At 51.0% G+C, this 12,406-nt stretch overlaps 1 protein-coding gene across 1 annotated transcript in view; it reads right to left on the reverse strand.

Annotated features, from left to right (window-relative positions):
• Cfap77 (cilia and flagella associated protein 77) overlaps nucleotides 1-12,406 on the reverse strand; it is a 123,587-nt gene that overhangs the window by 23,871 nt on the left and 87,310 nt on the right. The window contains exons 4-5 of the mRNA XM_075984455.1: nucleotides 10,626-10,731; nucleotides 4,958-5,059 (exon numbers count right to left, since the gene is read on the reverse strand). Coding sequence (XP_075840570.1) covers nucleotides 4,958-5,059; nucleotides 10,626-10,731 — 208 coding nt within the window. The remainder of the gene's footprint in view (nucleotides 1-4,957; nucleotides 5,060-10,625; nucleotides 10,732-12,406) is intronic.

Below are 12,406 nucleotides of genomic sequence, written 5' to 3' on the forward strand. Positions count from 1 at the left end.
TGTGAGACTCAGGGAGGGGCTGCAGACCTGGCTCTGTCCTTCGTGCTTGGGACTGGAAAATGGGATGTCCGGGTTGGATATCTGGTGGCAGGGAGTGATCCCTCTTTGTGTTAAGTTCTCTGAAGAGGTGGAGGCAGTAGGGTGGACTGGGTGGGAGACACTTTGGGGTTTAACAGAGAGTTAACTTTGCAGCCAGCTATGATTTGTAGGAGAGCTTAAAGGTGGCAGAGAAAATCCCTTTCTTACATTCAGCAGCCTCTCCTAATCGGCTGCTTCTCCGGGTGGCCCTGCTTGGCTGGCTGCAGATGCATCTCCTCCCCTGCATCTCCAGCTCCCGCTAAGGAGCCAGAGACCCAGGAGACCTGAGGCATGGTTAGTCTTCCACAGAGAGAGGAGGCTGATCCCAGCGTCCAGAGCCCAGGAGCTTGTAAATCAGACTCTTAGCTTAGTGGCTTGGGCCATTATTCTAAAGCAGTGGGGCTGAAACCAAAAGTCAAATGAAAATATAGTCAATTTGTTCATACTTTAGTGACTGAAAGACTATGTAATGTTGGTGGGGATTGGCCCTGCACACAGGCAAGGGCTAGTGGGTAGGATGAAGTGTCTGGCCAGACATGGGGCTGGGGTGCCCCTTTTCTTTGTGTGTGTGTTGTGTGGTGTAGTTGCGTGTGTGTGTGTGTGTGTGTGTGTGTGTGTGTGTATGTGTGATATGTGAGGCGTAGGTACATGTGTTTGAAGGGCGTGGTGAACATATGTATACAGCTGCTTGGGTGATACCGTTGTCATTTATAGGAATTGTCGCCTCCTCCCAAATATGGGGCTGCTGGCTAAGTGAAGACTGGGTAAGTGGGGATAATACCTCTCCAAACTTCCCCCCACTTGTCTGCGTAGCCATCTTGTGCCAGTTCAATGGTTGGTAATTCCACAGCAGTGGCGGTGGCCAAAGCTATTCTGGCTCATTCACTACCATGTCTTCAGATTCTGAACAGGACCTGGCATGGAGGTTTTCAAGAAACAAAAACTTGTGGATGGATGGATGGATGGATGGATGGATGGATGGATGAATAAATGAATCGGGAGGAGAGTGAGTGAGTGAGTGAGTGAGTGAGTGAGCAGATGGGTAGGTGAACAAATGAATAGATGCATGAATGAATGAGTGAATGAACGAGCATTCACCTCCCTCCTCAGGGCATGTATTGCCAGCTCACCATGAGCCAGGAGCTCTGCTTGATTCCACATGCATGTGTCCTGCCAAAGAACTTCCTTAGTGTATTTTACAGAACAGAATGTGAATCTCAGACAGGCAAAGCCATTTGACAGAGCAAGAGACCACCCCCACGTGACTGCCTGACACTGGAGGCTCTCCCGCACACACAGATACCAAGCCAGGCCATTCTCACCTCCCTGCCTGTGGTCTCCATCCTCCTTTGCTATCCCTAGAACACACTGTAGACAGCACAAGAGTCCCCAGGACACTGGGAGCAGAGAGAGTCAGCTCAGTGGCTCTTGCCTTGAGGGTGGGAGGTGATGACTTCATGTCCCACATACAAGAAATTGAGGAAGACGCTGAGCTATTCTCCTAATTGTTTGCGGTCTTTTACCTCCAAGAATCCTCACTCTGGCTCCCACACGGCTCCTTGGCCAGGAAAGAGAAAACCATGGAGTCAGTCCTGAACAGACCTCCCAGGCTTGAGCCTACTCCTTTTTGGATGTGGAAATTGAGGCTCCAAACTTCCAGCCTCTCAACTGGGCCCTCACAGTATGAACATCCCGGCTGGAAGGTTCCAAACCAGCTGCTGGGTAGCCCTCCACCCTGGCACTGCTACCTCCTGCCAATTGCAGGAGACCAGAGACCAGAGACACAGAGACCTGAAAGAAGCGGAGGCCACCAGAGGCCCCGAGTGCCAGGCCCACTGTATGCCCCTGCCTCACCCCGTGGTCCAGAGGTTTTCCCAGCTTCCCTCGTGGCTAGCCAAGAGGGAGCAGAAAGCAGCCCGTCTGACACGGTGACCCAGCCGCGGGGTGGCTGCCCCACCCTGCCTGCTGCTTTTCTATGTGAAAGGTGTTTAATTATTTCTGACAGAGTTCAGCCTCGACATCTGTTCATAAGCGGGGAGGGTCCATCTAGGTTATCCATCACCGTGACAGGTTCAACTTTTTTGGAAGTGCATTTTCCCATCATAATGGAGACAGGGTGGGGGCATCAGATCAGCAGTGACATGCGACCCAGACAAAGACCCTCCTGGGGCTTTGTGCGCCATGAAACGATAGCAGCCTGACCTGGCCCTGGCGGGCTTTCTGAGCACAGACCCTGCGTTGGCAGCGGGGATGTGGCAGTGCCGGGCAAATGTGTGGGTAGGAGGGTTTCATTGTGCCTGTAGGAGGCTTTGAAGATCTTTGGTCGTTCTGGGCTGGTTACTCATTCATTCATTCATTCATCCATCGATTCATTCATTCATTCACCCATCCATCCATCCATTCATTCATTCCAAGGATTACTCAGTACCTCTTCTGTGTCAGGCACCCTGCTTAGCTCTGGGAACAAGACTCGGGCCTTGAAGCTTAGTTCTTGTGGACTTATAGGTTATGAAGGAAGATGAAAGTCTGTCTAGTTAATCACCTGGCTGCCAAGTTGCTAAGCTCTTCAAAGGGAAGCAGCGAGGCCTGAGGCACCCCTTGGTGATAAGGGGGGGACCTGGTGGGGTTGCCACAGAGAAGGAGTCTCAAGAGCCCCTGGATTAAGGTAGCTCTGTCCTTAGCATCCACCCTGGTGCACTGGTACCGACAATTGTGTTCATCCAACACTGTGTGCTGCAGGCTCAGCCAATATTGCTATTGGCCTATGTCCGACAACGACAGCTCTCAGGGGTTTAAGAGTCTCCTCTGGGCGGGCAATGCACCAGAACAGTCCTGCTTCAAGAACCTGGCATATATGCTATGTTCCAGGGCCTGCGTGATGGGTGGCTGGGGCACCAACTTGCGGTATCCCAGGGGTGTCCTTGGAGGACACAGAGGAAAGGGGTGGGGCTCTCCCCTGCCCTTCTGTCTCAACTACTTAGTGTGTTATCAGCATGGGCGATGAAGGCACAAGCCAAGGATGCAGGCTAGCCGCTCCAGGGGGTGTGGAGGTGCCTCGGACCCACTCACCTGCAAGGCACCGTCGAGGTGTTTGTTCTGAGGATAAAATGGCATTATCTATATCACATTAGCCACACGTGACACCTGCCAGCGGAAAGAGTTGTCACTGCTGGCTCACTGCTCCTCCTAACAGTACCTCAGAAGTCCTAATGAGTAGCAGCGCTCCCCAGACCCCGAGACAAACTCCCTCTCTTGCAAACAGAAACACTGAATTATTTCTACCCTCCAGCTCCTGTCAGGGCCAGCTACTGTGAAATAGAGGCCACCTGGAGGGCATCTTGTGCCCTTGGGACCTGGGGGTCCTGGTGCCCCTCTGGCAATGTCACCCAGACGCCTACATGCACTTGGTCACCGGCATAATAATAATAACAATAAAAAGGCCACAGAGGAGATGAAGCAGAGGAGGGGCCCAGGAGAAGGTTGTGAATAACTGAATGCAAGTAGAGAGATCTGTGTGGGGGCAACGAGAGAGACGGAGACACTGGAGGGAGGTTTTGCTGTTGAGACTCCTAGCTGACAGGTGCTAAGAAGAGGCAGTGTGGCCGTGACTCCCGCCACCTCCTGATCAGTGTTCGGTCATGTTCTTTCGGTGACATTTACTGTGAGCTCAGCAGAGGCCTGGGCTGATGGGCAGCAGGGCACATGGTCACTGACATATGTCGATGGAGGCCACTTGGGCAGGACACGAGAGGCCACATCCAGCGGGCCAAAGCAGCTTTCCTGCTGAAGCTCAGCAGCTTGTTCAAGCGCATTAGGCTCAGAAAGGCAGCGGCCCCTTCAATGTCTAACGTGCAGTTTCAGGCGGCACAGCCGGGCTGGCTGGCTGGGAATATTGCTTGTGCAGCTGTCTTGATGGGGCCAGGGACGTTCGTCATGACCTTCAAGAAAGACTCCTTCTGCCTGGGTTAGGGACACGCAGCCTATGCAGCCTCTTGTCCTGAGTCCAACATTTTTAACCCTGCCACATCCCTCAGCCTGTACAATGCTACTCCCCCCTCCACCGCCCTTGCTGAGCATGTGTCTCTGTCTGGGTGTTACAGGACCACAGCAATGAAAGAACACAAGGTCAGCTCTATGGCCAGAGCACAGCCTGGCTCCTGTATCGCGAATTATCTTCACTTAGCCCCAACCCCTCCTTTGGGGGGAACCTAAGGTCATTTCCTGCCATCATTCAGGGGGATTGGCAGTGAGGACACACACTTGTTTCCCATCTGGGTACATCTTTCCCTTGTAAGATACATTAGGACCCAGTCACTAGAGTGATGCTTCCACCCAAGACAGCCATCCCATGCTGAGATGACCTGAGATCTCCCATGACTCTGCCTCTTCCCAGCATTCTCCATGTTTCTTGTCTATAAAACAGGTCACTATCAGCAGGTTGCCCATGGGTGCTTATCAAGAGTCTTAGCTGAGGGCTGATGGGGTGGGGAAGCGGAGACAGGAGGATGCTCAGAAGCCGTGGACCCGTAGCCTTCTGCACAACCAACATGAGAATCCACCTGGCTCCAGGTGAGAGCTAAGGAGTGACATGCAGGGTTGTTCTCATCATAGACACCTGCACTCACACACACACACACACTCATACACACACACACTCACACACACATATGCATACTACCCCATCCTTTGTCACACACTAAACATACATTAGAAAAATAGAATTTCTGATGAGCTAAGTGGGTTCCAAACCTAGATGGAGGAAAAGTTCAGAGACGTCAGGTGGTACCTGTGTCCTGAGCATCGTTGGTCAGAAGCCCACAAGAGAGCATCAGCAAGCCCCAGCTTTGGTACAGAAGAGGTGAAGGAAAGGGCCACTGACCTTCTGGAAGTGAGGCATGTGCCAGAGAACATCCAGCTTCACGGGTGGCTTGTACTTCCTCAACTGACTGCTCCGTGTCTCGTACAGCTTCCCCAGGTACACCTGCAGGCCAGAACAGCAGTGGTAAGATGCTCTCCCTGCTACCTGAGACTTTAGTATTGCCATGGAAACAAACCCTCTGAGCATGTCTGTGGAGGAGGGAAGACTCACACTGAACCGTGAGCACTACCATGGCACAGCCTGGGGTCCTGGACCAACGGAAAAAGAGGAAATGAGCTGAGCAAAGACGTCCATCTCTCCCTGCTTCCTGGTTGGTGCAATGCACCTCCATCTTCGTGTGCTCTCCACCACAATAGACGCATATTCAACAGTGAGCTGGAAGAAATCCTGCCCTCTTCAAGTTGGCTTTGCCATGCATGTCATAGCAACAATACAACTAACACTCCAGGGCAATGACTGAGGAGCTTGGGGCAGTGGCTGGGATTCTTGGGTGACAGGCTAGAGGGTCACTTTCCTCCAGGTTTTGATCTTTCTTCTAGGCCATTTCACAGCCCCATCCCACTAGCCATGCCCCTGTGTACGGGTCATAGTTGCTTTGATTTCAGGTTGACTATAAAACAAATGGGGTTTCCTTGAGCAGCTAGGAGGGAGTTTCTCTTAAACACCTTCTAGCCCTAAAACTAACTTACACAGAGCCCTCATATCTGTGTGAAGAAATGTATGACTCAACAGGGTGTCTCTGTCCCATAGAGCAAGTCCATATGATGGCCGGCCCAGGAGGAGGGAGGGGGTGAGTGCCATGAGCTCCTCTTGCAAAGGTGGGAGAGCCCATCCCTTCTGAGCCCTGATTCTATGCCCACAAAGAGGGACAAGCAGATCCATAGCCTGTCATGCAGGTCATGGTGTCTGTCCAGAACTGAGCTGTGTCCATTCCAAACTCACATGGTGCACTCTTAACCCTTGTGTGACTGTGTGTAGACAAAGCCCATGAGAGGCGATTAAGGTTAAATGGAGTCAAGAGTGGGTTTCAATCCAGCACAACTAGAGCCCTTAGAACAAGAACTTTTTTTGTTTTGTTTTGTTTGAAACATGGTTTCTCTGTGTATCTCTAGTTGTCCTGGGACTCTGGAACTCATTCTCTAGACCAGGCTGGCCTCGAATTCACGGAGATCACCTGCCTCTGCCTCCCAAGTGCTGGGATTAAAGATGTGCGCCACCACAACTTGCCTTTTGTTTTGGTTTTTCAAGGCAGGGTTTCTCTGTGTAGCTCTGGCTCGCCTCAGACTAACTCTGTAGACCAGGCTGGCCTGGAATTCACAGAGATCTGCCTGCCTCTGCCTCCCAAGTGCTGGGATTAAAGGTGTGTGCCACCATCACCCAGGCGTTAACTAGAGCCCTTAGAACAAGGACATGGAGGGGAGGGGGCTGGAGAAATGGCTCAGCGGTTAAGAGCATTGGCTGCTCTTCCAGAGAACCTGAGTTCAATTCCCAGCAACCATATGCTGGCTCACAACCATCTATAATAGGATCTAATGGCCTCTTCTGGCATGCAGAGCACTCATACATAAATAAATTTTAAAAAATTAAAAAAAAAGAACAAGGACGTGGGCGATACATGTTCTACCTCCAGTATTTCAGGACACAGTGGAAGGTGGCCTCAGCAGAAGATCTTCCTACGTCTGAATCCTACACGTTTCTATAAATGTTGTGGCACCATTTGCGGCATATGAGCCCACGTTGTAAAATGGACTTCTCCCTGTTCCTAGAACTTTCCCAACTGTGTTATCCCAAGACTGTAGAACCCTAGGGCATGGCTTAAAGTGACTTAGGTGGAAGCAAGCATCTGTGACAACCAGAGAACTGGAGGAAGGGAAACAGACTTTGTCTTCACAAATTCATATGGTCGAGCTGTAGCGCTAACGTGATATGTCTACAAGCAACTACCAGGCCGTAGGCTGGATATCCACTCTACCTGCTAGAACAAGGTTGAGACTTTAAGTCAAGGCAGAGAGGCTGTGCAGTCAGGTAGCCAGGCTGGGCCTAATGCACCACATCCTCCACCAAAGCCCATGTAAAGATGGAAGAAAACACCTTGGAAAAATAAAATGGAACTTAAACTTAAAAAAAAAAAGAATGCAGCAGACAGCCCCATGGTCTTTCCAACGCTCCATTTCCCTAACTGGAAGAGGTGTGCCAAGGCACGGTTCTTGTAGGAGCTGCTCATGGGTGCTGAGGGCAGAGTAGCTAGCCCAAGGTTCACTAGATGGCAGTTGTCACCAAGAACTTCACTGGGGGTCATTGCTGTCTAGGATTCAGGGTCCACTCGGCAGCATGCTGGCTTATGGCAGAGCCAGGCTTCTTCTGGGTTGTGGGCAGTTTGACCTTGAAAACTGACCAAACCTGGCAGCTTCACAGGCATATGCAAGGCAACACAATTCCTACAAAGTCTTGGAGCAGGATGCTGGGGAGTTCAGTGGGTAAAGCGCTTGCCAGGCAAGTGTGAGGACCTGAGTTCAGATCCCTGGTCCTCACATAAAAAGCTAGGTGTGGTGGTATGTGTCCTCGTCTCTGGGGAAGGGCAGATAGGCAGATGGTGGGGCTTGCTGGGCAGAGAGTTTAGAACCAGGGAGTTCCAGGTTTAGTCAGAGACTGTCTCAAGGTGAGACCAATTGAGGAAGACAGTGTTAACATCTGGCCTCTACATGTATGTCTGTACACACACACAATGAACGAGAAGAGAATTCGGAGGCTGCCTTGCCAGTTTCTGGGTGCCTGCTGTCTGCTAGCGCATACAACTCAGACATCCCCAGGAGTTCCTCCAGCCCTTTATCCTGGAGGTGGGACCCGCATCCCAGGAAGGAGGCTTGCCCTTCTGCTGCAGGCCACTGAGACCTCTGAAGATCTGCTTTCCTGCGGAAGGAAGGGACCACATTGTCTCTGAAAATGCAGAGCACAGAGGAGAATGTGAACACATGTACCTAGCAGAGTCACCATCTAATATTCTGCTGACTTCACTTTCCCAGGGGAACCCACCACCTCCTCAGACCCAATGAGAAAATACATAGGCCTGTTTCTCTGGGCCTTCTTTGCAATGATTCTTGAGTCAGGGAGTTTTTAATCCATATGCTTTTTTCCTGTTCATTTAAAAAATTTTAAATATTTTATTATATGTGTATATATATGTACACACACACACACACACACACACACACACACATATATATATATATATAATTGGGGGCATGTATACATATGTACAGCTGCCTACAAACGCCAGAGGTGCTTGATTCCTCTGGAGCTGGAGTAGCACGTCACTGTAAGCCATCAGACATGGGGTCTGGAAACTGAACTCAGGTCCTCTGGAAAAGCAGTATTTTTTCTTAGCACCTGAGTCATTTCTCCAGACCCCCTGTTCATCTCTTTTATCACACAGGCCCCAGCTATGAACCCAGGATGGATGGAAGGGAAGATACTTTCCTCCCTGAGGCTGGTTCAGCAGGGGTGTGCTTTAGCGGGAGGGGCAGAGGGGCTATGCCATGGTTACCAGCTGCGGATTAAAATGTGACACTCCCCCCGGGGAGCTCGGAAGCAGCTTGGGGCAGCAATGCTCCCTCTGAAACTGCACTGACACACAGCGGGTTGACTCTTGAGGTATTAACAGACTGACCACGGGCCGCTTTAAAAACATTTCAGTGCTGGGCTTTCTGGTGAGCACCAGGCCACTGGGGGACACCCATCCTAAGACTACAGATCCCTTCCTGGAAAGGCTCCCCTGAACCCCAGTAGGGTCATAGAACCATTTTGCTAATCTGGTGTTCAAGAAGTCAGCAAACAAGGGCCCCAACTTCAAGACGAGCCTGCACTTTGGCAGACACATCTGGCCAGAGCTGCTGGAGAGTCATTTCATCTCTCTCTCTCTTCTCACGTGTGTGCACGTGTGTGGGGGTGCCCATCCACACCTGTGGATGTCAGAGGCTGTTGTCTGGAGTCTTCTTCAATCTCTCTTCACCTTATATTTTTGAGAGAGTTTTTCACTGAACCTAGAGCTTCCCAATTAAAGTCCAGGGATTCTGGTCATCCCCAAACCTGTCAGCACTGGGTACCCGGCTTTTAACGTGAGTGCTGGGAATCCAAACTCAGGTCCTGATGCTTTCCTGGCAAGGACTGCACCAACTGAGCCGTCGTCTCCCCAGCCTCTGCTGAGTAATTTCTCAGAACCTCAGTGTGTCCATGAAACAAACTAAGATCCTAGAGTGAGATGCCAACATGCTGGAGTTCTCGGACCCGAGTACAGGATGTGGGGCACTTGCCGGCCCTCCAAGAAGAGAGCAAGGCTCAGTGCTGCAGGCTGCCATCGTTGCGGCATCTGAGATCTGCATGTTTTGTCTGTTCTGCTCTCAGGCAGGCTCTCTCCCACGGCCCAGGCTGGCCTCAGACTTGCTGTGACAGGAGAGGCTGGCCTTGAACTCCTGATGCTTCTGCCTCCACCACCCAGGCGCTGGCACGAAGGGCATGTGACACCATACCTGCCTGGTGCTCTCCTTCCAGGGAAATCTAAAAAGCGCAGACTGACTTGGCAGGCACAGGTTTGGATCAGCTGAGGAGGCACCGTGAACTCCCCCCAAGGCTGAAGTTTGGACTATTTTAAAGGCAGAGAGCCTTCGGGTGCCTTTAAATGTGTGAGGCAGAATAAAGAAAAGCAGGGAGTGTTTTCTGGTTAAAAAAAAAAAAGTCGCCACAGAGACTTCCTGTCTGTTGCTAATAACTCATATCTATAGTGGTATATTATTTGTATTTTAATAAATCTTGCCTGAAACCAGAAAAGCAAAGCAGCTAAGCCACTACCAAGCTGGGCGACCATAGAGTAAGCAGACTAAGCCTCTCTCTCCTCCCATTTTATATTCCCTCTAGTGCTGGGATTAAGGGCTCATGAGTCCCTAGGACTGGGATTAAAGGTGTGAGCCACCACCACCGGGATTTGTTTCTGCATTGATCTTGTATAGCCCAGGCTGGCCTTGAACTCACAGAGATCCATCTGCCTCTGTCTCCCAGATCCTGGGATTAAAGGTGTGTGTCACCATTGCCTGACCTCTAGTAACTTTAGCTTTGCCTCTGGTCTTTATTACAATAGCAACTGGGGGAGTTTGGGTGCAATAGGGACCCTGGATCCCATTGCTCTGAGCTACCCTGGCTTCTCCACACAGCTTTCCCTGCCTAGGATGTAGGATAAGGATGCCTCCTGGGCATCCTTTCCTCCTGTTGAAGAAAACATGCTCCTTAACACACTCATGTAGAAATGGTTTTCTGCCCTGTCATACCAGCCAGTGTGGGGCACACGTCTAGGCTGGTGGAATTGGACCCTAGTTTCCTCTGTAGGAAGTCAGACGGGTTTAGAGAAAGATCTCCATGTAAAAGTCATTGTGACTCAGTCCTAATCACAGCTAGGAGGTGACAGGGCCTGCCGACTGGTGTCCGGCCATCTTTCACATCCAGAATTAGGTCCAAGCAGGAGCAGACCATCACTGAGATGGGTTCAGATCTGAATTTCACTGCAGCAGGATGTGACTGGACCCCAGGCTCCTGCCCCACCCACATCCACTGATGCTGACTCGGCTTCCCTCCACCCCCTAGGCCAGCTTCAGCCCCTCAGAAGTGAAGGCAGGGCTACCTTCTGTTTCTTCTCCAGTTTGATGGCTTGCTGAGTGGCCTTCTGCTCCTGTACCCAGAGCTGCTGGTACCGATGTTGTAACAGGTCAAAGAAGGGTGTGGATGGCCTGTGGGAGGAAGGTTACATAGAGTGTGAGGCCTGGGGATGACCAGGACACCCACATACAGAACAGATACTGTTAGGGCTGCAGACCCTCAGACCCTGAACTTTCTGTGACCTCTTGCCTGCCGAAGTAATCAACTTGTTTTCCTATGCTTGCAGCTGCTCTGAGCACGAAACCCTCATAAGTTCCTGATAACAAGAAAGTAGTTTCTGGTGGGCTTGCAGTGGAAAATCCAGAGAGCTAGGGCATGGCCATTAGTCAAGGAGAGCCCCACATAAGCTGCCCTGGAACACAATAAAACTGGAATTCTTGTTTAAAGAGTAACCCATGTCTCTGTGTGTTTTAATCCCCAGACCCCTGCCCGATATGGTTCCAGGTGGTGCAGGTGCTGCAAGACACCTCTCTCTCCATGGGGCACAAGGCCCCACCATCGCCAACTGCAGATCACATCACCCTCCCCAAGGCCAGAAAAGGCTTCCTGTAGCACCCAGAAACCCCAAAGATACAGATCCCATGCTCTGCAAATATGGGGAGCCTCCATGTGTTACCTGCATGGGACAAAGATTCTGGCCTTGGGCTGATGTTGGTTAGGGTTCATAGGCTCATAGGTTCCCTGGACCCTTTCTGCAATGCCTCGCCCACCCTGGGATCTGTCCTCAGTCTGCTGAGGCTAGTCTTGCAGAAAACCCCTGCCAAGCAGGTAGTCTAGCCTCAGTGCCCGACTTCCCTGGGGAATGCTCAGGATCCTCATTCCTGGCTTTGTTGTCTGATTTTTCTGATCCATCTCAGCAAGGATGCTGCCAAGGTGGATGGCAATACGCTCCCCATTCTTGGGGTCTCTTCTCATTCAAATTCTATCCCTGTGCTGGAGACTTTGGCTCCACATTCATCAGTCCCGCTGGCCTGGTGAAAGTAACCTCAGCTTTGCACTAAGACCCATCACTTTCGGAAACAGGACTAGATGGTTTCACTGCTTGCAGCTTGGAACACTGATGGTGTGGGACAATGAATGGTCTGTATTCTGTCAGTTATATTTTAAATAAACGCTGATTGGCCAGTAGCCAGGCAGGAAGTATAGGCAGGACAACCAGACAGGAAGTAGAGGTGAGTCAATGAGAACAGGAGGATGCTGGGAAGAGGAAAGCTTGCTCGGCAGTCATGACCCAGCCACAGAAGAAGCAAGATGTGACTGCCTTGCTGAATAAGGTACCGAGCCACGTGGCTAACATAGACAAGAATAATGGGCTAATAAAAGTTATAAGAGTTAATAAGAAGTCTGAGCTAATGGGCCAATCAGTTTATAACTAATGTAGACCTCTGTGTGATGTCTTTGGGATTTAATGACTGTGGAAACTGGGCAGGACAGAAACCTCAGACAACACACTGAGCCAGTATTGAGTGCTCTGCAGGTACCGTCCGCAGGTACCATCTTTTGTCATCTCAGCGGCGAAGAGGAGAGGCTGGTCCCAGAGCAGTGTGGGGTAGCACTCCAAGTGAGGTCAGCTGAGCCACACACAAGGCTCAAAGTTAAGTCCTTCCAGAGGGTGTGGGAAACCAATTCCAGATTGGGGCTGCGCTCTAAACAGCTTTCAAGATAGAGCATGCAGGTACTCTGTATAGCAAGGTCCTAAAGAAAGGCGACTGTGGTGCGGCCATTCCTTTGCCTTCTATCTCTGCT

Source organism: Microtus pennsylvanicus, chromosome 9 (genome assembly GCF_037038515.1).
Source record: "Microtus pennsylvanicus isolate mMicPen1 chromosome 9, mMicPen1.hap1, whole genome shotgun sequence".
NCBI classification, from domain to species: domain Eukaryota; kingdom Metazoa; phylum Chordata; class Mammalia; order Rodentia; family Cricetidae; genus Microtus; species Microtus pennsylvanicus.